At 36.8% G+C, this 26,344-nt stretch overlaps 1 protein-coding gene across 1 annotated transcript in view; it reads right to left on the bottom strand.

Annotated features, from left to right (window-relative positions):
• The window catches only part of HMGCLL1 (3-hydroxy-3-methylglutaryl-CoA lyase like 1), a 60,802-nt gene that overhangs the window by 24,936 nt on the left and 9,522 nt on the right, over nucleotides 1–26,344 (bottom strand). Inside the window, exons 5-6 of the mRNA XM_069850938.1 lie at nucleotides 14,303–14,366; nucleotides 9,552–9,740 (exon numbers count right to left, since the gene is read on the bottom strand). Coding sequence (XP_069707039.1) covers nucleotides 9,552–9,740; nucleotides 14,303–14,366 — 253 coding nt within the window. The remainder of the gene's footprint in view (nucleotides 1–9,551; nucleotides 9,741–14,302; nucleotides 14,367–26,344) is intronic.

The following is a 26,344-nucleotide window of genomic DNA, read 5'->3' as shown; positions in this document are numbered from 1 at the left end:
AACCAACACCCCCAGGTCCCTCTCCTCCAGGCAGCTTTCCAGCCGGACTTCTCCTAGTCTGTAGCTGCACAGGGTTGTTGTGCCCCAAGTGCAGGACCCGGCACTTGGCCTTGTTAAACCTCATGCCATTGGACTCTGCCCAGCGGTCCAGCCTGTTCAGATCCCTTTGCAGAGCCTCCCTACCCTCCAGCAGATCGACACTTCCACCCAGCTTAGTGTCGTCCGCAAACTTGCTAAGGGTGCACTCGATGCCTTCATCCAGGTCATTGATAAAGACATTGAACAGGGCTGGACCCAGCCCTGAGCCCTGGGGAACCCCACTTGTCACTGGCCTCCAGCTGGATTTCACACCATTTCCCACCACTCTCTGGGCCCTCCAGCCAACCAGTTTTCCACCCAGGAGAGTGTGCGCCTGTCCAGGCCAGAGGTGACAGTTTCTCAAGCAGAATGCTGTGAGAAACTGTGTCAAAGGCTTTACTGAAGTCCAGGAAGATACATCCACAGCCTTTCCCTCATCCAGCAGCCGAGTCACTTTGTCATAGAAGGCGATCAGGTTAGTTTGGCAGGACCAGGTATGTTTGGGCTAAATTCATTCTTTCTATAAACCCAAAGCTTTAGTACTATTAGTACAGAAATTATCTTTGGCTTTAAGATAGAAAACTAAAACCACTTCAGATTTTATTTCTCTGGTTGCTGCAATGATTTCTCCATTCATATTCTATTAGACCTCAAGTGATAAATCTATATGAATTTGCAGAGATATAAACGGGGATGCGTGGATTTGCATGAGAAATTCAATATTAAAGATGTTTTAAAAGACAGCTGAGGTTTGATTGTAAGCCAAAGGGAAGTTGTGTGTACTGCTCCAAGTCAGCTCTAGTGAGGGAATTTGGAGATGAGAAAAATCTATAGCTGATGAAGGATCTCTTGGTCTGATTAGTATCCTGAAAAAGACTTAGACTTGAGGTTTGTTGGTTCAGTAACTTGGTTGAAAGCTTCTGAAATTCAATCATCGTATTAGAAGCAGCTAGAAAAATGCAGATTTCTATTATTTGTTAATCATTGAAAATATACTAAGTTTCATTTGAAAAAAAAATAAACCCCACTGAAACATACAGGCTATGTATTGGTATCTGCATGTAAATACACCTTTGCCTCAGGGACTCTAGCTATTTCTGTATATAATAACAAATATATTCTCTCTTCTATCTTAAAAAGTTCAAAAAATAAAAATCTTGAAACAAAGTCTACTGTTTATAAACTTTTTTTTTCTAGTAATGGTGTAACAGTTGTTATAATAGCAATGACGACTTTATTTGTGAACTATCAGGCTATCAATTTTTTCTGAAGCATTGGAAGACATGTCAAAAACTTTCAGAAGTTCCTCAGAAATTGCATAATATGCACATCCTGCCAAACGCTGAGGAAAGCAATAAAAATAGGGTTGCTACTTCTTTTGTACTGATCTGAGAATAGAGCAGGAGTGTTACTGCCTGTACATTTGCTTTCTTATTTTGCTGAAATTACAGGCAACAACGTAAAACCAGTTACTACAAAAAGGTCCCCCCCAAAAAGAAAGAAAATATTGGAAAATATCACTCAGATTTCCAGTATGAATGCCTGTTTTCATTTTCTTCCCATATGTGCGTCTGATTTATTAATTTGTGCAATATGTTTTTTCACTTATAAGAGTAACTATCTGACTGCTCATAATAGCATTATTTGATAAAACGGAAGTATTTTTCCACTTTCCTAAGGCACACACCCTCTTTTTAAGTTTTCTTCACAAAAACCTTGCAGCCTGGTAACTTCTCAAAATTCACCTGCCATTTTCCGCCTAACTTATCTGCTTTCAAATACTCAGGCTTGTTCACCTCTGTCCCGTTAGCTTTTAATCTTAAACCATTCTACTCATTTTCTGCAAGTTAGAACAAGCACCCTTAATGTGAGCATTATGGTATTGCAAATTATTCATTTAAGCAGGAAAACCTGGGACCCATAGGCCACTACTTCCACAACCTTGTTGGTGGGTGCTTTCCAGCATGAAGAATTTCCGTTTCATAACTCCACTTGTTTCCTGCCATTTAGCCAATTTTCCATTTACCACTCCACGCCTTAATATTAACTTCCAGGGCAGAACACTTTAAATTGTTTTCTGAAAAATCAAAGCATACGATGGCCACTGTATATCCTTTGTCTTCTTTGGCAGCGACTGCCTCAAAGAATTCCAGTGAAATACTGAAGCATGACCAGCCCTTCCTGAATCCCGAACAGCTATGCTCAGTGAAGCTGTGTTTTCTACTGTTTCCCTATCTGAAACTTGAAAGTAGTTTCTGAAGATCTCTGTTAACTCTTCTGCAGTTTCCTAGCATATCTTTGTAAACAGCAGAGGAAAGCAAACTGTGATGCCTGCTGAAACCTTTCCATTTCTACGTTTCGCAAAATAAGAATGAAAAAATATTAATAAGAAATAAGCACGTTTCATACAACAAGTCTTTCCTACCCTCACATTGTGAAACGAGAGTGCCAGGCTGTGCAGGGGAAAGGAAATGGAGCGTTACAGAACTCAGATAATTTGTTTGAGCATCTATGTATTTTAATCACTTGCCCACTCATAAAACTTAGGTTTTTTAATCTCAAAATTACACTATACACCATCTTAAAAACTATTCCATTTCTAAACTTCCATTTCAACAATAAATCTGAAATCTAGCCTTCATAAAAAGAATTTTTACTTGTACAATACTGTTCCTCTGTAGATTTCTCTTTAGCATTTCACAGGCTAAAAGAGATGAGCCTTATTCCTGTTTTACAAATAAGAAATGAAGTGACAGTGACATGTCAAATCAGGAAAAGACAATCCAAGATGTTACAGTTCCTGCCTCCTGTACCTCATTAATTTCATACAATACCTCCCTATTGGCTTGAAAAAACCCGTCTGTACTACATTGTTGAAGTTTTAACTAAACTATCATGCCTGTTTTGCTCTGCTAAAAATTAGACTGCCTTCCTCATCTAGAAAGCTCATATTCACTGCTACATGAGAAATTGCTAGCTCAAGTCTAGCACAATGAGTATATGCAAGGCTTCACACTTTTTCATGGTTGCTTATCTATCTTCTCTACCTTGTAACAGAAGTGTCAATTTATTCTGTTACACTACAGCTCTGAATGATTGTGCTTTGCAGGGAATTAAAATCATAGCTTTTCTTGTAGATACAGACTGACGTCTGGGGTGCAGTTGGCAGTGTGAGCAGCAATGTGGGTATGCTGCTCAGGATTCCAGACTGGAAGAATGCAGGGGACGGGTTTTCTGAGCAGTGAATGGTTTGCACTGTGTATTATTAATTTTTTATATCCGTTCATTTTTATGGTAGTTATAGTCTTTTTCCTCCTTTGCTATTCTGTTCAACATTTTTTATCCCAACCCATGAATTTTACCTTCTTTGTTTCTGATTCTCCTCACCATCCTACCAGATGAGCAAGAAGGGTGGGGGAAGATTAAGCAAGTGGCCATGTGGTTCTTTGTTGCCAGTGGGAGCTAAACCACAACACTGAATTAATGACATTTTGAGTTAATCCTGCTTTTTTCATTCTCCTTTAAAATCTTTTTTTTTGTTACTCAGCATGCTGTTGATTTTTTTATTGCTGTTGCATGAGGGAAAAGCAGGGAACCAAGACTTTTTAGTTCTACTGTTTAATTTTTACTTATATCACATCCTCCTTGATCTCTTCTAATAAAGCATTTTGCAACAAAGCTCACCTAGTTTTAAAATCTCTCTTAATTTTGTGGCCCTGTCCAAGCAACCACCCAAAAGATCACAGCCCAGCTACAGTTTTGCATTAAGATTATGAAAAAGGAGAAATTGTAACATAAATCCAGGAGAAACCTGCTGGTTGAAACTTCTTAACTCTTCGGAAAAGTATTTCAAAGAAGAAATCAGGACATAAAGCTCATTAAAACTAAACAAAAAGAAAATGTGGTTATGAGTTTTTACAACATTAAGTGTTGTACAATCGTACTTCAAAAGAATTATTGTGTGGTTTCATTTTAAATCAAGAGATTTAACTGTGACTGTATACATATTTGTATGTATAGCTCAGTAAAAAGGTAACAAATCACCAGTAGAAACCCTAGAACAATGTATATGTGATGAGTATATGTATGTATTTGCTTTCTTCACATTTGGCCTCACCTTACTGCCATCCGTGCCTTCATGCCATTTCACCATTATTTACCTTTCATCACTTCTCTATTACATTCAGCTTACCTAACTTGCACGGCATCTAGCTGTACCGACTAATCCTTCACTGGGATAAGCTAGCATGAGCCCTGCGTCCTTGTAGACATCTACTAAAATAAGTTGGACAAATCAAAGGTGAAAGAAGTGACTGGAGGATACAAACGCTAAGTGAATTTTCTAGTACAGAAATATTCTTACAGCTTCTGTATTCATTTGGAAATTCATCATTATGGATATATCCTTTTAGGTCAGTTAGTCACAAAAATACAGCTCTAAAAACCAAAGAGGAGAATGGTAGCGAAAGTTGTCTGGCACCTAAAAGAGAGATGTTTAAATTCTGTCAGGCACAGACACCAATTCCTCAGACAGATTTCTGAAAGCTTTCATTGATCCAACAGAGTTCCCAGTGCAGAACTGTTAGGGCTTTGCATATAGCCAGACACCAGGAAACACTTTCTGGATTTAACTGAGTAGCAATATCTTGCCTCCATGCAAGGAAAAGCCTTCAGCTGAACTCCAAACTCAAAGCATATGTGATCCACTAACTCTCACAGCTGCTTTACCTCCCAGCTCAGCTCCTTGCCATTCAGAGCAATCCCTAAAGTTCAAGATCACGGTTGCTGGTCCCTCCTCTAAGGTCTCAACTGTCTTGAGCAGCAGCAAGGACAGCTTGCTCCATAAGGGAAGGCAAGCAAGGATTCAAGAGTCACACTAAACAGACAGCAGTGGCAACCTGATCAGAAAAAGAGCCAGGAAGTCAAGTCAGGGATTCAAAGTTAGGATCAGGTCTGGAGAAGTAATCAGGACTGGTCACAGATCAGCCAAGTCTGAGGCTAAGCTAGTAAATCAAGCCAGTGGGTGAGGATGAGGGTGAGAACCAGGGAGGTACAGGACTGGGAATGCAATTGTAACGCTGCTGCAGAGTAGCTCAGGTGATACCCAAGCACAAGAGCTTCAGGTTTAAAGCCACAACCAAGTGAAGGAGAAGAGCCCCCAGTAAGAGTCCTTAGCAAGCAAGCAACTCCTGGACAAGAGATCTAAGTAGCAAGCTGGCCTCTAATCAGCAGCTGAAAGGGGTTTTGACAGCTGGTTACTGCAGACAACCTCAACGGCACAAAAAGCAAATCCTGTATTTGAAAAAAAAAATGGACAGGATATGTACTTACATCTAGGAGCTGGTTTTGGGTGAAAAATTCATCTCATCTAAGGCTTCACATGTAAGCTCACATGAATCATGGAGGAGGGAATTTTAGACATGTTTTTTTTTCAGTTTCTTAACTTAGGGTCTGCCATTTCAGGCTGCTGGCCATGGTGAACTCTATTCCTGTAACACAATGATCCTTGTGAATTAATAAACCATGAACTTCAGCATCTATGTTCAGATTCCTCTCCTGGTTCTGGCACTTAAAACTTAGCCATATCAACAGTGGGTGCCTTTGTATGAGTCTAGTCCTTACTGCATAAGTAAACTGGATTCACAAGAATGTGTAAGTTGGTTAGTCTCTCCAGCATGCAGCAAAGGGGCTAGAATACATTTAGTTAAGTGAAGTGATGAAGGGAAGACAGCAGCAGCCAGTTATTTCTATTCAGATTTAAAAAAAAATTTAAAGTTAAGGATCTTAAAGTACATTAATTACATATTATTAATTATGTAATTAATTACATAAATTAAATATTTATTTACATTAATTAAATTTTATTAAATATTCTGAACTCTGTGTAAGGGGATATATTATAATGTTTGTAATGAAAACCTCTATTTACAAATTTGGTTCTGTGCTCTGAACCTTGAAAATTTAAATATAGGCTTGCTAAATCCTGATTATGGTACTAAAGTGTGGATTTTATTTCAAAATTCCTGTTTCCTGGAAAAAAGAAAGCAATAATAAAAAGGAATTTCATTTGGAAAATCATCAAACTAATTCATCTCATTTTGTCCAATAAGGCAGAAATTATTACACAAGATGGTGAAATTCTTTGCTCTCTGTAAGTCATTAGAGTTTTATGCTTTTTTTCTCTAAGTAAAGATTTCATCCCAGTAATGTAGGGATCAGTTTTTATTAATGAATTCTAATATGCATTTGAATTTGATGAAGTTCTGTGGGATTCCCATTTGATCATTTCATTCATTGAAGTATTACTGCCAGCCAAAACTCCTCTTTGCTTCTTCACATATTCTTTCTCAGGTTCAGATATGTGCTATGAAAACAGACAAAGCTATTTCTGGCAATTACACCAGCTATGCAAGAAAAGAGTTCCGTATCACTTCCATTAAAAAGCTTCCCTTTTCTCATCCATACTGTACATGCTCCGGGAGTCAATTGTCAGGGTTACTCAAACCTCCCCAGATCAATGATTTACCTAATTGGGGCCTATCCAGCACAGAAGTCTCCTGACCAATCTTTTTACCCTTCCTTGGAGGTCTGTAACAATTTCCTGTAATTTTTTTATTACTTCTTTTAGCTACATTTTGCATTTGTCACATTAGCTAACCCACATATGTAATTTTACTCAAAATGCCACAACCTCTAACAAGATCACCACCTCATTTCCCATCTTCTGAATTTGTCTCTTTGGTAAGTTGTATACTCTGATATTTTAATATTAAAACATTTAACATGAGGCAGTCATCTTTCTACTTTTAATGTTTACTGGTTTGTTCTGAAGCATCATATCACGTTCCTCGCATTTTTACATAGATTCTCTTCATAAAAGAAAGTGAATTTCCTTTCTCCAGGCAATGCTTTCTATCTATATTATTTATTTCAATAACTTGAAAAATTACTTATCCTTTAAAAGTTGGCTAATGTCTCTCCCATCTTTCACTACCTATCCTTTTGCTAAAACAACACCCATAAAACTGAATACTAAAATTACAAGACTACTTCCCTGCTAATTTCTTATACAGATACGGCCTGTCAGTTCTAGATGACCTTGGATCAGCCCCAAACAAAAGAAAATATTCTGGGTAGCATAATCCTGCATGGAACAATGTGATCTGTATAAAAAATCACTTACTGAATCACCAGCACCTCTTTCCACTCCTAGGAGATCTCCCATGGAAGCAATGCTTGAATTAGTGTAGAGTGATTTGTGGCTTTCCAGCTGTCATTCATTAATGCTTAGGAAATACAATATACAATACAGTAATACTCAGCCTGAGGTTGTAGGCTGCAGCATCTTAGGAAGAGTGTAATTTGCTCGCTGAATATTCTTTAAAAATATTTTCAAACAACGACTGTAGCCCGTTATTTCTATAATCCCTCAAATGCATTTCACTCCTGATGATATATTGTGTCGGTTGCACAGACCCATAAAGGAGGAAGGGTAAGGAATTGCGTCTGCGGAGAGTCTGGTCATGAGATGAACGCCTGAGTTTAAGACAAGGGATTTGATGCCATTCATGTACCTTTGGCAGAGATGAAGGCATAGGTTACCCCAATAGCAGGGTTTGAAGTGACGGAGGCACTCTGACCCACAGGCTTTGGCACTTTTCCATCCATCTGACCTGTAGAAGTCACCTTGTTTTAGAAATAGTATTGCTTAGCTATAATTCACCACTAGCTGCCTCATTTCTTTGACCAGAGACAGGAGAGGATGTTGTGACGGGCGGACCCTGTTTGAGCATCCAAGAAGCTGGGGACCTACGGTTAGAGCGAGCCAAGAAGCTGCTTCCACAAAGCCAGTCAGAGAGACTGTGTAATGCCTGCTTCATCAAGGACTTTTGGCAAAATCTATGACAAGTTCAGCTCAGCCAAAACCACCACACCTTTAGACATGCACTCTAACAGAAATTGAGCACATAGGGAAGTTTTTGGTGGGTCTCTGGCACTCCTGGCTTCCTAGAAATCTGAGAAGGCTGCATAGGGATTTCTTTAGGTCTATTGCTCTCTTGAATTTACATGTTAATTAGCCTGAACTGCACATTAGGTATCCAAGAACTATTTTTCCCATTTAACTATTACACAGTTGATTTAAGAAGTAAATAAAAAGATAGGAGCAAAAGGTAAACCTGAAACACAACTAATACTGAGGTTAACAAGCAAAGCCATCGTTCAGTGTTTAGTAGGCGCCATGACAGCAATTATTTTGAGGAAGGATTTGAAAAACATTGCTTCAAATATTTTTATGATGAACTCCTCCCATGCTCAGGGGTTTTCATGCTTTTAGCCCTTACATCTGCAACTGAAGCTGACTGTGAAATTAGCAATTTATTCATCCCATGGTACATACACACACATTTGCAACAGTAGAAGTAAGTAAGGGTCAACAGCAAAAACTGTGAGTAAAAGTTAGAACCTTTTATACCAAATCCTGTATTTAATCAAGTACCTGCCGAGATTCCCATATTGAAAGATTTCCCCTTTCCTTCATGCTTATATCGCTAACACTGTTAACACACTTGTTATTTCTAAACAAAATGAGTTCTGCCAAAATAACAAGTTAAGACAAAGCAAAGGACTTTCAAAACAGCTGCCTGAATTGCAAGAAAGCAGAAGATGCCAGAAGAATAAAATAGAACAATAAAAGCCTACAATTTGTAAACAGCTTTTAGTAACATCTAGTAAAAGTGGGTCTTTTTAGGAATGCGTGTACACAATAAGATATTTTTCAAGATTTTATGCTATAAGTTGTAGTCTGTTTCTTGTATTATGTCCTACTCTTAAAATTATATAAACACAACGGGAAAAATATCTCTTATGGAAATTTCTTCACTTACTCATGTACTTAAAAGATGATTAAATAGGATATAAAGTTGTTGCTAATCTTATTTGGAAGGTATAATTGATAAAAAAGCATACTGAAAGCACATTAACCGTGGTAAAACTATCTAGACCACTCTGTCTGTGTACATAATTACTGACAATTTAGATTCATCTGTCTGAAATCAAGATGTAATTGTGTGTTATTCTGTTTAGACAGTTCTGTAAAATAAAAATTTTTGTTTAGTGAACAATGAACACACAGATGTTCCTAAGAAAAGTGGAATCTGAGACATCAGATAAAAATTATATTTTATCTCCCTCATTCATCCCAAATCAATGGAATATAATAATCACCAAAGTTCCTTAATGATTTTGTATGGAATTGAAAGTAATAAGTGGATAAGAATTGAAATTTTCTTGCAAAAGCAACAGCAGTAATACCTGTAGACAATCCAACGCATGAACAATACTTTCTGAAAGTTTTATGAGTGCCTCTTTCATTGTCTAGTAATTTCTTTAAGACTAGAATTTTTTTTAAATGGTGCATGTGAATTAAACTAAGACTACTACTATCATATCCAGAAAATTAGAACCTGAGTTACCTGTATGGCTGTAAGGATATTGGCTAATGCCTGGCCATATGTGTCGTGACAGTGAACAGCAAGAGCACTCAGAGGAATTTCTTTCATAACAGCTTCCAACATTCTTTTCATACTTCCAGAAGTCCCCACACCAATTGTGTCCCCTAGAGAGATTTCATAACAGCCCATACTGTACAGCCGCTTAGATACCTGATTAGAAACAGAAACACAAAGAGGTCAAGATGAAAGAATATAAAATCGGATCAAGAACACACATTAAAAAGGACATATTTCTGCACAGATTTCATGTTTTGACACACCAAGGTAGACCTATTCATCTGAAACCCTCTCTTAAGTCTTGAAAATTGTCAGCCAAGAAGAGCATCCCATAGATCCTCGCACTTTAAATTTATAGTTCTGCTTCTGTACATGAAATAACCCACCAAGCTGAATTTGTCAAAAACTTGCTTTTTGGCTCTCCCACGGAATCCAAATAAGCAAGATTTTACATTAGGAATTAAGTTTCTGCCAAGCTCTTTCCCGACATTTTCTTCTCTCTGAGGATTTCCCAGCTGTTTGGTTTCCTCTGTGTACTTTTCAGCTTACAATTTGTGCAGGGTAAAGACCTGCCCTTTTGTTTGCTTATCACACAGAGCCAAGCACTTAGCTGAACTAAGACAATAAATAATTAACAAGAAGTCTGATTTTGCTTTCTCTTGGCATTGAAAATGTTGTAGTTAATATTAATTTTGCTTGCTTTTAATGAAGTCAAACATTAAGATATTACCAAAGCAAAACTAACTTAATTAACATTCTACTCTTTAAGTTTTAAATTTTTTTCTTAATATCAAACAGAATCCCATGAAACACTTAGTTATGTAAGTAGACCCCTCAGTGTTTCTAGAATTATGTCTTTGAGGAGTTCTTTGTATGAATAAGGATTTGAAGTCTGGCCCCATAAGGAGAAAGACAATCAGTACGAAGCACAAAATTATGTTTGCATGAAAAATACTGCTTAAGAAATTAAATGTAGGAACTTTCTATCTTAGATGTGCTGAACTAATTTGGAAAGCATTTCACTTATTTTCATTTGCTGAGTGTGTTTGTCCCCTTTAGCATTCCCCACTGTGTGTCAACTGGAAGGCCACTCTACTGGAATGGAATCCTAGTCTGGATATTAACTCTTCAGAAATGAAAAAATACAACCTCTTTCCAAGACATCTTCAGTTGCACTGCACTCTGCTGTTAAAGTAATTCAAGGCTTCATCAGTGGGATTGCTGTGAATGTGTCTGAGGAAGCTGACAAAGTGCTGCACCAGCAGTCTCGGATGTGCTGGATTAATATTGTTGTTCACTTAATTCAAAGAACAGCTGAAAAAGAACTTCAAGTAGTCTGAATCGTTCTGCTTAAAGCATGGAAATGCTCTGACTATTGCAAAGGTAGTAAAGCTCTTTGTAGTTTAGAGTCAGAGCCCCTGGTTCACATCAACATAAATTCAATACACACTCTACAAAAGGGACATTTACCAGATTGCAAAAAAGACTCTATATTGCACCATATTTTTATATCATCAGCATATGGCAGGTGTTTTAATGGGACTACTGTTGTAAGCAAAAACCACTCATCTGCAGTTAGTGGTATATTATCTTTAGTTCATCCCCAAACTTCAGGTTTTGTTTAAGACTAGGGTAAAAGAAGCAGACTGCATTTTTTTTTTTTTTTGTGATGTTCTTTTTCATTCATGATTCAAAGATTTTCTAGTGATGACAAAGAGACTATGTAAACTACTAGAAATCAACTTGCATTCACTTCTTTCCCATGCTCAGTACTTAGGTCTACAAGTTCTGAAAATAAAGTTCTGAAAGATGAAAGAAGAGAGGAGGAAGCTCTCCTAACAAGCCGAGCGTCATCACTGACTTGTTATGATCTAAGCTTAAACTCACCCTTAAAAAGACATCTATATTTAATTTCAAGACGAATGTGCACGCTTGGAAGCCAAATGGGAAGTATTCATATTGGATTTTCCATCCTACCATAGTAGGAGGCAGCCTATTAGTTATGGTTTTCTAAGTTTTCAACGTGGATTTTTGGGAGTGGGGGGTGGGAGAAGAGAACACACTGTTTTGTCAGTATAATCAGAATGTGATTATGAGCTTGCAGCTTTGTTGATTGAACAGGGTTGTGTTCTGCACCACTGTGAAGTTTTACTATGTATGAGTCTTGTTCTACTCTCCTTGGGAACACTGCCCAGACACCAAGCATTGATCAAAATGGGAGTTGGTGACCCAACACTGCAATCCCATAACCATGTGAGCAATCCTACTGCTGGGAACAACATCTAAAACTGTATTCTTAAATTGAATACAAAAGGTTATAATCGAGTTACATTTACTTTAAGGAAATAACAACATAAAACCACATTGCAGTCCTTGTGCTGTAAGGGAAACTTTGTAATAACCTAACAGCATTCAAGTAAGAATAGGCACATTTTCTGTAGCTTAATCAGCCTGTATGCTGGATAATGATTACAGGAATTCACTGCTCTAGGTTAAAAGGAAGCTAAGCAGAGAAATAAGCAGGCAGAAAGGCAACAACAGCCAAGAATATGACTGGAAGACAATGGATAACACAACTGGCTTCAAGGATGCTATACAGTGCTTCCAACAACCTTCAAGCCTTGTTTGCCTAAGGCTGAAATTCACAAACCACAGGATGATAAATGGTTCATTTCAAGAAAAAGCGGCATGATAAAAAGGACTATGCAGTTTATTTTAATAGAGGATGACTGAGTTTTTTTAAATAAAGAACCATGTGGATGTACCAGATGCATTCTAGAAGTCTGAAGGCAGTTTTCACTCCCTAGATAACTATGTGTAAAACAGCTATGCACCAAATCAGGCAGAAACGCATATAATCTGGTTAATCAGCCACCTCTCCTAACTGATTTTGCTTCAGTTTAAAAAAAATCTCTTGCTTATAAAAAAACCTCATGGTCACTGTCATTGACTGCAGAAGAAACAGGCTAAACATTTCTATCATAGCTGCTGATTGCAATGCACAATCAAAGGAGTCACACACTCCCATCCCAAGAAAGAGGATGAACTGAGAGGCAGCTCTCTGAAAGGGTTTAGCAACACAGCCAGCAATTTTGATAACTCTGATTCAGCAAAGGATAAATGTATGTGTTTATGTAAAATCCATTAACAGCTAATCAGATGCTTCTATGTAAACATCAGTGCTTGCTGAATCAGGGCCTCAATAACTTTAACGAGGCAGCTTTTTTTTCTTAAACACATACACAACGGTGTACAGGTAAACAAGAAGACATTAGGATGAAGACAGAAAATAAAATATCTGTGTGAGTAAAAGTTTACAAGTTTGGAACATTAAGTAGCACTCCCACTGGAAAACTGAAAAGGAGCTCTTCTGTGCAAGGAGAGTAGTTAAAAAGCAAGCAACACAGGGAAAAAAAAGCCTGGTGGGGAACATGATATTGCAGTAAGCAATTTACCAACAGCACAGCTGAATCTGTCATCGACTCTCTAACTAAAGCAGTGTCACTTCTAACTTTCACTTCATATTAAACCCAATTAATTTAGAAATACTGAGTACCTTCCAATTTAGCTATTTTTTTTCAAAGAGTGTGAGCATATGTGGCTGCTGTAGGAGAAGTACTATCACAAGCTCCATCTGGAATGTATCCTAGAAGAAGATGCAGAAGAACAGGACTTGAAAGCCACACACGCAAAACAAAATACAGCAGACAAATGCCGACTGGCTGCTAGTGCTACAAAGGAAAAAAAAACCGTGGTTTGGAGATTCTGCTAGATAACTAAATGTCAGTGATTAAGCATAATTGAGAAGACAAGTCTTTGTCCAGGAGGAAGGCAAGTGTATTCTGCCTCGTGCCTACTGAATTCTCTCCACTTTCTTATCCCCTGTCCATTCCAGCTTTCATGCCCTCTTTGCCACTTGTGTTTCACTCATAGAATCACAGAATCATCAGGTTGGAAAAGACCCACCGGATCATCGAGTCCAACCATCCCTATCAAACACTAAACCATGTCCCTCAGCACCTCATCCACCCGTCCCTTAAACACCTCCAGGGAAGGTGAATCAACCCCCTCCCTGGGCAGCCTGTTCCAGTGCCCAATGACCCTTTCCATGAAAATTTTTTTCCTAATGTTCATCTCTTTCTCTTCTGGAAAAAAAAGGCTGGACTAAGGCATTGTCTTTCTCCTCCTTTATCCCAGAATATAAAAGGGGGCAGGGAGCAAAGGTGCAGCAGCAGAGCAAGATTAGTAGTAGGAAATAATTTTGGGGATGAGCTTAGGTTCATGTGTCAATCCCATGATACATTGCCAGAAGGACAATGTTGCAGCAGTGGCTCTACAACCTGACAGCACAGTATGCTTATGCCAGCATAAAATGGATTTAAAAGCAGATACCCTTGAAAAGGTTGTGCTGGAAATCATCTCCTATAACATGGCCCATTGACGCATATGCTTGAATCTATTTCCTTAAACATTTCCTTACCTTTTTGTAGGAGGAAATAGCACATAATATTTTTCCCCATGACTGATAACAATCTGAACTTAGATACTATTTTCCTTAGACTTGACTGCATATGGTTGAGTGGAGTTATATGCTCACTTTCCTTAAATTTTATCCATGAAAGATCTTTTTAGGATTAAGTAGAGAACTTTACTTGTAGACATTTCAAAACAGATTTTTGATTCATTGAAAAGACAAGCCAGAAGTTCACTCTTACTTCTGCCACTTTAGCTGGTATGATGTTTCCTTCATATGGGCATCCCAATGCACATGACACATACCTACAATTAAAAGAACACACAAAGATACTTCTGTTTTATATATGCATATCTGTATCTATCCATGTTACACCAAAAAAAAAGGTTAAATAAAATTTTGAATATTTAAGCTAGTCAATGTAAAATAAATATTTGAATAAAAAGTAAAAATTACATCAGATGAAAATACCAAGCTTAGCATTTCTCTTTTTAAATCACAGAACAGAGATTTATAGCTTTATTTATGCTCATTGTATGTTACAAGTCATAAATAATTAGCAATGCAGACAAGCTAATGCTGCTGCAAGACACTTCAATATCTCCTGGCACTGCCTTCTGAAGTTGTAACAGCCAACTCAGTTTTGCCCTGCCTGGCCCACACAAGGTACTTGGACGAAGATACCATTTTTATCCATATACCAGTTACCAAGGTCATAGAGAGCAACACATAGACAAAAGCAACTTACAACAACCCCACCATCTCCTAAGTCATTAGAATTGTGGTCAATGAGGTAGATTTTGCCTTCTATCTCTGTGTTGGCAGTTCTGACCCTCTGCCCCAGAAGAACTGTAGCTCTGTTGCAAGCTAGTTTAGGTATGCCTTGGGACAAGAAGAAACTGAGAAGCAAGACCGTGTCTCTCAGCAGTTATTGGCTCCACAAAATACAAAAATTGAAAGCCACAACCAAGCCTACATTGTTCATCCTTAATGCTGTGTTAGCATAGAATTTGGTATAAATTTCCTTTTTTAATGACAATTAAGAGCCATGGAATTCCAATTAAACTTCCAATTGTTTATCTTAAATTGATTAGGAATAGGATTAAACTAATCAGAAACAGCCATTGAAAATCCAAATAAGTGTGGCTGTCAAGGGATTTACAACTGATTCAGAGGCAGGCAGAGCCCCAGTCCCAGTGGAAGGTTGCTCAACTGCTTAATAGAACAAAAGCCTTCATCAGTCCCCCACCATTCCCTTTCCTTCAACACTGAAAGGATATAATGTAAAATTATACACTGTATAATGCAAACAGCATTGAACAGATGCCAGTTGGTATGTAGTTGAGGTCCGTATGGTAAAGGATGTATTGTTTCTTCGCAGTTGAAGGAGAAATTGATTGATAGCATGTGAAATTAGGATGAGTAACAGGGAAAAACAAATTGTGAAAAAAAAAAATCAACATTTTAATGTGTAGAACATATTTCATCTCATATATGAAGGTACGGTGTTGGCATACTGGAAGTAGAACTAAGAATGATGCAAACCTTGAACCTAAAAAGAACTTGATTAGCCCTGACAAAGAAATGGAAATGAATTTTTTTTCCACAAAAGTGGTTGGGTCCATTACATCCTGCTCATAATTTTAGTCCAGATGCCTACTAGGCATGATTTCAATTATCTGTATGTCGTTATGAAAACCAGGTTTTTGAAACTTGGCCATAGACTACATTAAATATCACCCCCAATTTAGATGTCACTGTTTAAGTTTCAAAATTCTAATTTTTCTTATCTACATTAAAGATAAAAAAGCAGCTACTGTTGGCAGTTAAACACTGCTCTGCTATTCAGTGACACATAACCCCAAAACAATTCAGGATCATTTCCTTATTTTTTTTTATGCATACACAGTTTTTTAAGTGAAACCAAGCATGAGAAATTTCAGACCCAATAGACTGATTTTACATAACACTACAGTGCCTAGAGCTAGTGGATACAAACTTTTACTGAAATTATTTTGCATCATCAGCCACAGCACTTATTATGAAGTGAGTAAGAGCAGTACTAAAAACAAAGTAAATGTAAAACATACTGTACATATGTGCATATGTTCCCTTTAATTACATATATCTTTACATGTTCCTAACTGCTACATATGTTAGATCAAGAAGACGTGCATTTGGTAGTGATAACGTGGCATGAATGACATCTGGAATGGAGTAGGGCAAACAAAAGCAGAAGCAAGCCAAAAGGTATCTAGAGAACAAGGGAATACTCCCTGTGTTCACACCAGAGAGCAGAAATTCGCCTGAGCTCGCATAATTCAGCTGGGCCTGCTGGGGTATGAAAGTATGTGGTGACCTGAGGAATCTGCCTACTACAATGTACAAATCTGTTTGAGATTATGAACTCTATGTATGCTTACACTACTGTGACTAGACTGACATTTTAAATGAGGGAAATATGATAGATATAATCTATCTGGGCATTTGATATTAAACTGGAGAAAATAGGGATTACTGAAAGAATTGACAGGTAAAGAACTTCCAGTCAGAGAGAGAACAAAGTCCTGTGGAGAACGAAAAAAATGTTTGTCAGTAGAGATCATCAAGGATAATCTTGGTAGAATTTTATCAAATATTTCATTTAATGAATTATCATAAAAATAGAAAATTGGTGATAAATTACATTTCCTGCTATTGTCAATACAAGAAAAGCACTTGGATTCCATAGAGAAAGGACAGGAGCAATAGAAACGGAACTCAGTCAGTGGCAATGACAAAGAAACCAAAATTCATAAAATGAGGCTGTAAAAGAGTAAAATGCACTCCAAACATATATCAAGATAAGCATTTTTAATAGAGGACACAAAACATTAATTCCATTTGACAAGGTCTTGCCATATTCTTATTAGAAATAAGAAATACAGTTAAGCCAGTTGTAGAAAAAGCAATGCAAGCTGGAACAGATGTGAGCAAGGGGTTAGTACAACTACCAGGGGTACAGACAGCCTAGCATATGAAAGGAGAAAAATATGGATGTCTGTGTGAAAGGGGGAAGTTAATCAAGTGTCTGGTCTGAACATTTGCCAAGACATCTAGACTGAAGGCAGCGCAGGGTGGGATGCTTTGTAATTGCATTTGTGTGGTTCCAAAACAATAAGCTCAAGTGAGAGGAAGTAGATTTCAACAGGAAGGCAGATCTGTTATCCAAGATATGCTTGCTTGGCTGGTACATTTTCTTTTTTTGGGACAACCCATAAGGCATTAGAAGCATAAAAGAATCCAGCCAAAGCAGAGCTCCAAGACCTTCACCCACAGCCCTCCAAAACGGGAGACAACTTTAATGAATGTGCCGAAGAACTGCTTTGAAAGAAGAAAATCCACGAGACAGAGCCACAGAAAGTAACAAAAAACTTTAAAAAAAAGTTTAAAGAAGAGTCTGATCAACTGCGGCAAACACTACTGACAAGTCAAGAAGAATGAGGATAGACTACTGTTTCTGAGATCTTGTCATCAGGGAGTTTGGTGAGAGCTGTTGCAGTTGCGAGCAAGGAACAGAAGCCAAAGTGTAGGAGTTATAGGAGGGAAACACAGAAGAGGGTCTCCAGACAGTAATTATAAACAGCGCCTTCAATGAGCTTAGGAATGAAGAAGAGATAGGCGATGAGATATGATATGAAGAACCAAGTAGGGTCAAAGGTGCAATTTTTAAGAGGCAAATGCTTGCTTATATTGCAGTGGAAATGAGCCAGAGGACAGTGAGAGGTTAAGAGAGAGAATAAGGGAGGGGAGAAATAAGAGGAAGAACAGAACATGAGGTCACTGGGGCAAGTGGAAGGGGTACAGATGGAAAGTAGACAAAAAACTCCTGCTGCGCTGACAGTGGAGAAGAAAAAGAAAGGATTAGAGAAAGGATAAAAGAGTGACAGAAGGAAGAACATACTGTATCTCTTTTTTCTTATGAGGAAAAGTAAGATCCGACAAGAAGAAAAGCAGCAGAGGAAAAAAGAGGGAAGAGTTTTAGCAATGAGTTGCAGAGGCAACTGGGATTTAATTTGGGGAGTCAGTTAAGCTGGAGAATACAACTGTTTTCTAAAAAGATGGCAGGACTGAAAGAAAAAAAAGACTTTGTAATAAAAAAGACTGTCCTGGTCTCAGGATATTCACCAGAGACACTCCACAGTGTGAGAGCAGAAGCAGATATATGGGAATTCATAAAGCAGACTCTGCAATGGAAGTGTTTCATTCTAAGTATGTGCTTAAATCTTCGGTGAATCAAGGCCAGACGTTTCAGTAGCTTAACTATGACTTCAGCATGCAACCAAGAAAAGAGCCCATACAACCAGAGGTAGAAAGAAGGACCTGCAGTGAGCGAACATTTCTATATAGCTGCTTTAGGAATACATGGGTAAATGCTGCTCACTCCGGTTCCACGAAATCAGAATTCCCCTCTTTAATTAAAAAAATGATTTAAAAAAGCTCCCTACTTGTTTCACCTGGCAGTTTACCCAGTCTTTTGTGTATTTCATAGATTTGACTGCTGGTGAATATCATTTGGTCTTCTCTTAAATTGTTTTCTATGCAACAATTAAGAAAATAACTCCAACAACTTTCCTGTGTAATATTTTGGACAAAAATACTGAACAGCCTCTGGGGATGGGGAGGGAGAAGGAAGAGGAAGAGAGTTTTCAATTTCTTTCCATCAGCCAAAACCAAACTGCAGCGTCCCACAAATAGTACAGACAGTATAAGGTCCCCACGACCAAGGTCACTAGGAACAGTGATAATCACCATGCCAGCCCAATGACTGCGAAGTGCAGGATATAAACCCACAAACAGGGTAAATGAGCAAACTTTTCATAACCAAAGTGTGTTAAGAGGAAAATGAATCCAAGCAGAAACTGAACTCCATGTTGTAATCAGCCCTTTGTCAGCTTGTTTCAGCAAGAGTTCCAGAGCCAGATCCACAGCTGCTACCACAGCTGGAAGCACGGAGCCTCCTGAGAAGCCAGTTGCAGACTCAGATGCTGCTGTTTCCTGTTTATTATTATAGTGTAAGTTCGCATATAATTTACCATGTTCACTGCAGATGTATTTATTTTTATTGGATGTTTGTGCTAAAATGTATATGCCTATCATTTGGAGAATTCATAATCTTAAGGTTGATATATTCTGTCTCTTTGCAAAGGAAGCCATTTGTGAAAAAAAGGCAATCTCTGCTGTAAGGACATAAGGTAAATGCAAAGAAGAGAAGAGGGAAAGGAGATTCTTCCAGAAAAAAAAAGCATCTCCAAGCTAAGCCCAAAATGTGAAAATAAGGCCAGGATTTTTCTTCCAAATTTGATTCAAGAAAAACAAGAAGCAACCTCTCAATGTCTTTAGCACCCAGTTGCGAGTAATATATATGCTATTTAAACTGAATCCTATAGTAAGAACATTTGTTATAATTGTTAGAATGCCCAGAAAACACTGTAAAATTGTAACTACGTTCTAGCAAATAACTCCTCTAAAAAGAGAACAAAAGTGTTACTATAATTAAGGGCCACTTAATCACTTATTTTTTAATAACTATATAAAATTCTACATGGAGCAATCAGTAACATATTAACAAGCACACTGCATTGTTACCTTATTATTTCATGCTAACATTTCAAGTCTAATTTTATGCTACTCTTGAAGAAGAAACAGGGATCACTTTTAATTCATATAGGTATCACCTCTACTTCCTATAGGTATCACCTCTTTAAAAAAAAAAATAAACGCAGCTCTTCTGGCCTACTAATAATATCTGCAGGGACAAAAATATGGATAAAAGTTGGTAAAAAAGTATTCCTAAGGAAAACACCTCCTCTTACATAATGCAGTCATCCAGTATGATAGATTTAGTTCAACAGCACCTACATCCTTTTCTTAACCTGTCCCCACTACAGAGAAATGCACCAAGTCTCCACATCCAGCAATCTCCGGCTTCTCAAACTTCTCCAGGGAACTGTGACCAGATGGCTTAATACTGTGTAACCCCCTAGATTTGTTTACCATACGCATACTAAAATATGCTGCTTCCAAGTCCATTAAATGTTCATCTACATTTTGTTGTTCCCACAACCTCAAATACAGACTCACACGAAGGTGTTAAATTGTTTTTACTATCTAAAAAAGTGATAATGGTATAAAACACCCTATTATCAATATAATTATGACTATGCTAAACTACATAGTGAAGTCTAAAAATGGAAGTTTAAAGCAATATGAACGAACATGTGTACTGCAGCCCTAAGTATTCCAGAATACCAGAAAGTATGAGTTCAGTTTCTGTCTGTATTTGTAAAACATATGCAGCTTTAAACTGTATTGATTTGTGAAAAACTGAATTGTTGGAGTTTATCTCATAGAACTTCTAATTAGGTATATAAAATACAGTATTGTGAGGCCATCCAAATATCTTGAATTAAGGTATTTAAGATGAACTGCAATAAAAGAGAAAAAAGAGTATTATTGAACTGAATTATAAAGATCAGCTTGTCTTAATAATCCGAAGTTTTGGATAATCAAGATGTTTCCTTATAAACAAAACAGACTTCATTATTAGTTTCTGGAATTACTTGCTATAAAGTATATCAAAATAAAACATATGTGTTCTTACACGTTTTTTCTCAAAATAAATCAAAACATCTCTAGTGCAAGATATGGAAAACTAAAATAAATGGTTTCTTTTTAAGTTTCCACTATTTTGTGTCTTACTTTGTAGATTAGCATCAAAGTAATCAATAATTATTTCCCATCATCAACAAGAAATTATTATTTTGTAACTTGCAGCCTTTATGATAACATAATATAAAAGATGGTGGTGGTAGTAGTGGTAGTAGTGGTGGTGGTCGTAGTAGTAGTAGTAGTCATAGAAGTAGTAGTAGTAATAATAATAATGCATACAATTGTTTGGTATCTATTTGTTATAGCAAAAAAATATTCTTATATTTCAAGTATATCGACCAGTATTAAAATTCTATACAAACACAGATGTAAGCCAAATATTGATATATTTCAGTATGGTTTTACATTTTGTGAGCTTCACCATACTGCTCATTCTTAAAAGACTTAGGACTGTAAACAAAAGAATTACATATCCCAATTTAGAATTAATGTGTGATTACATATTCTTTAATTCATGAAGCAGCAGCTTTCTAAGGAAATGCTTAGAGAGTTATTTTACAGCAAACATTTGCATCTGTTTTGCTAACACAGAACCTCTAAATATTTGCATACACATTCATATTTGCACATGAAAGTAGTCCTAATGGCCTCAAAAGGGCTATTTGCATGAAAATTTTTCAGGACTGGCGCATAAATACAGCTTTTAATTGCTGGTCATGGAGAACTGTGGTTTTTTATAGAGGAAAAAAAATTACAACCTTTCAGCTCTTCTGTTCCCAGTTTGTTTTTATTAGGACTAAGACAGTCCTAAACAGAACTGAATGTTTCAGTGGGAGATGGTCTGACTTTATTTCATTGTCACAGGACACAAAGCAAGCAGTGAAGTGCCATTTGTGGAAAAGGAGGAGACAGAAGTCCTTACTTCCTTACTGTTCTGTTGTAATAATTGTAATTTTTATCTGTATCTTTTCCAATTTTAGAGTATATTAACTTGGAAGAATCTACTTAAGCAGAATTTACTTAACATTTTCTTCACATGTACGTTTAAACCACATTTAAGTTAAAACACAATCCAAGTGACTACTTGCAATTATCATTTTTCACAGTTTTTCATCAATCCTGGCCATTAACCTTCATTTTTAATCACTGAAAAAGATGTGATATTTTTAATAGCACCTGATTAATTCATTAAACAATGCAATTCTAAAGCTAGCAGTATTTTGTGTCATTTCACATGCAAAAAATGCATAGTAGTAATCAGCTGACCACACAATTTATAACTGATTTGGCTCAGTGTCTTCACTGAATGTGTCCCAGATGTTATTGTAAAGTTTTTATGTATGTACAAAAAAAATAAAAATAAAAACCCCTTTATGATGCTAATAAATAGTCTAACTTCTAAAACCATATGCAAGATTTCAATTCTTCATAAACATTTGAACTAATTTGGTAAACATTTAGAAAGCCATGTACCGTGCTACAGATTTTCAATGTGACAGCTGACAACATAAATTTTCTGGATGATGATCGAATTAATGTTAGTGCAGCTGTAGCAACAGTAAGACATGCAAAAGCTTAAAGTTTAGTTCCAACTGTCTGAGTACACTTTTCATAAAATTCAAGGATTGCCAATGATTTATGCTCACTACAGAAATGCTAAATTGCCAGTAAAAATAGGAAATAAAATTTGAAGCCCTTAAAATTATTTTTAGAAGTATTTTTTGACTGCACAAATAAGGAGTTAGGGCAAAGCACTAAATCGTACATTTCCTGCAAATAAATAACAGTTTAAACAACAATAGTGCTTTACAAAGGAAACTATCTCCGCATTGAAATTAATACAAAAACAATTTATGCGTATTAATATTTGTATTACCTAAGTAATTCAAGCAAGATATTTGGCCTACAAAATTTAGATTAGAAGACAAAATGCTTAGTCCTGTAAGCTTGTGTGAGCAAAGGCTGAAGGTTTTGATCACAGTTCTTTAGCAGTTGCCATTCTCTAAAAGAGTGATTAAAAACAAAACATTGATTCTCAATGAGTACAAGTCTTTGCCCACATATTTCATCGCTTCATTTTGTGTTACCTTGCAGTGGAAAGCCTATTAACACATTTCTTATCTCTATTTTAATTTACATAAGTTACAAGGTGCTAATCATTAGCCTATGCACAGGTAGGATGGAATTCAATGTTTTAACTTCTAATATCAAACATAAACATCTACAGCCTATGCCTTAGATAGGCTATCTGTAGGATAAGACCCAAGCTCCTTTGTACCCAAAAAGGATGGCTAATCTGGAGAGTGGTTTATCTTTATCCTAAAGCAGGTACTTTAAAAAGCATGTATGATATAACGTAGCCTGCCGGCTGCCTACCTTCCAATAGTAACTACAGGAAGATTTAGGATGATAAACTCAGATTTGTTGTGGGGTCACGCGCTGATATGCATCACATTAGAACAATAATTGTAAACAATATAAAATTATTTTTAAAATATAATTACTTCTATTTAGAACCCACAAGTTAATCTTCTCCTTGACACTCAATAACAGTCAAATTTTGAGCATCAATTTGAAATACTGAATGTCAGCTGATGAATTCTATAACACCCCATCCTTTTGTTTCCAAAATGACGGGTTTGAAGTCATTCAACAGAAACTTCCAAATTTCAGTTTCTGAAACTGTCAGTTTCTGTCCCTGCCTGACTTGTCTATGTGATACTCACAGATCAGGATATAAAGCATAACAAACAACTTGCCACAAGGCTTTGACTGTCTCAGCATTTAAAAAATTTTTCATGGAGCTGGGATACACAAGTGTTCTTTATTTTATCTATCACTAAAAGCAGCTTCCTTACTAGCAGCTAAATATGGGATCATAAATCAAGATCTTAAATTGCAGGCTTCTGTAGTTCATTTTTTTTTTAATTGTTTTATCTTCAGGAGAGTGTCACCTTGACTGCACTGAATATTTCTATGAAATTTCTGATTTTTACTCTTTGATCACCTTTTTCACACCTTTGTTCATTGAGGAAGAGAAGCCCTTTGTTTTATATCATTAAATACAATGTAAAACTCCACAAGTACTGCCATATTTGGGGAATAATGAGCTACGTCCACTCAAGTCCAAATGAATTCCCTGTAGGAGTGCAGACTTTTGTTGGGTGTTAGTATCAATCATGATTTAGTCTTCTAAAATTAAGTTGGAAATTATAGTTTGCTTCCATAACCTTCCCCTTCACAAGCAGCTGAAATATTGTAAACAGAATTATTTACTTCCTGGATTTAGCATTCAAAACAGATGCTTCTTATTTATGGGATGGGTTTTTTTCATTCTTTAACTAATCAAAAGTTTCAAGTCCAGTTTCTAGAGCTTTGTTCAGCTGCTAAGAGATCTACTATTTAAAAAAAAAGCACTGAATGCTGCATTTCATGCTCCTGCTATTATTTTTCTGGTGTTCAGAATTCTACTCCACAAAACGCAGTACAATGGAGCTTAAAAGGAAGTACTGTGATAGATGTGTGGTAAACTGTCATTTTTTATTATTATTTCTGAGCAATCCTTCTGTCTCAATGCTTCCTACAGATTCCTGTAACTCTGCAACCCATGAGGACAACATCTAAGTGAGTATGAACTTGCAGGAACAAGAACTATTGTATCAAAATACTTGGTAATTATTCTCTTGAAAACATATTTCTCTAGATTCTGATGCACAGTAATATTTTATTTCTCATTAATTATTATTTTGCTCCCTCTAAATCTCCCTGGAAGGGATTTTTTAATACGTATTCAAAGCCCAAACAGATTGTGTTAACCAGTTCTTTTTTATTTTCTAACTTCTTAGCATGCTCAAAACTTTCTTTGCAATATTTTCATATGCAGAAATCCATCTTCAATGGATGTTTTAGATACTCAGAATTATTACCTCAGTTAGGTTTTTTTTTTGTTATGAAATAAGGCTCCATATTCTGCAGTTTAGATTCTCAGCAAACTTTTAGCTCACTAGATACTTTACTATTGAGTTCCATTATAACAGATCTTCCTGGACAAATACCAGACAGTCCTTTCCTAAGATTTTTGATTTGCTGAAGTGCAACTTTAGTCCAGCACCTTATCTCCTGATGCCTCAATCTCTAATTTTCACTGGATAAATTAGTCCCCAAGCTAATATTCTGTGATGAAGATAGATAATGATAAATGCAGTTTCCCTTCAATATACTTATCCTCTCTAACTGGATTCTTTACTCGGTTATAATCCCACAATCAAATGATCCTGTCAATGGCTTCCTGTATGATTCACTTTTCTTAAACCTGTAGGGCAAAGGAAGAAAGCTACAACTGGAGTAAACTTGCATCATCTTCATCCACAACTTTGAATCTGTTCATTTTGTAGCATATCTGATAGCAAGCAGCCCACAGTTAAACATTGTGTAACACACTGCACCTGGCACAATAGACTCAAGAAAATTGTCCTGCATGTATTGTTTGCATTAGAGATCTTTGTAATGGATGCACAAAGTAAGCACTTTTAAAACACAATCTGACTGTATTTCCTCTGAGTCCAACTATCTCATTTCTTTTTATTCTTAATTATTATCATATTCTTTTTTGCGTGTGTGTGACTATTTTCAGCCTCCTACTTCTTCCTCTCTATACATGTCTTCCTATCCTGCCGCTTTCTCTTTTCCTTTTTGCTGTGTGCAGAAAAAAAAAATCTGCCACACAGTTCATCAGATAGCAAACAATAAATGTATGGGAATGTTGCAGAATCCTATCATGGGAGCAGTCATTTCTATCATGTCAGTGTATCAGTGCCAGAAAAACTGCTACTGGCATATTACAAATGCCCTAGACATAGAATCTATGGAAAAAAAGCAGCAGGTTGCAACTTCCTTATACGTGAAAATTAGTTCACAGAAGATAAGTTAACATTTTAAGGGCCAACATAAATCTAGAGTATACCACAGAGACTTCTTCATCATCTGCAGTTTCCATCTTCTGGACAAGTTGCAAAGTTTATTTGTTGACACCCACAGCTATCCAAAAATACACACAATGCACTTTGAGGATTCCCTTGATGGTTGGTTGCTTCTGTTGTGCCATTTGGTTAAATTTTGTTTGCAAAATACAGGAATAAGAAACAGAAACATATCCAGGCTAGGGAAAAGGGACCTAAGCTTTTATGAGCTATCCTTGGCTGGATGGATGTGTGTGTTAAAACCCTCTCACTGGGCAAGACGACTTTCAGAGGTCCCTCTCAACCTAAACCATTCTGTTATTCTGTGATCCTCTGGGGCTGAGGTACTTTTGCTGTGCAAAAAAAAAAAAGTGAGCAGCAGCATTACCTGATCACTATTTCTGGAAGAAAGAAAGATCTCAGTATCTATTACCAGAGTGGTTAGTTTCTAAGGTACCTACCTCTATCTACTTTCCAGGTATTGTCTAACCAGGTATATTCTGAGCATGATGTTTGCATTGCTAGTAATCCTCAATCTCACAGTTGAGTTTCTCCTTAAATCTATGGAAGCCTTTCTGCATTCACTAGGATCGTCACAAATAATCTTAGATAAGCAGCTCAAATGCAAAAGAAAATGAAAATGAAAAAGAAAAGCCTGTGCAAAAGTGAATACC

The sequence above is a fragment of the Phaenicophaeus curvirostris genome, chromosome 2, assembly GCF_032191515.1.
Source record: "Phaenicophaeus curvirostris isolate KB17595 chromosome 2, BPBGC_Pcur_1.0, whole genome shotgun sequence".
NCBI lineage: Eukaryota > Metazoa > Chordata > Aves > Cuculiformes > Cuculidae > Phaenicophaeus > Phaenicophaeus curvirostris.
Note: the sequence above shows the minus strand (reverse complement) of the source record. Positions and strands in the feature narration are given on the sequence as shown.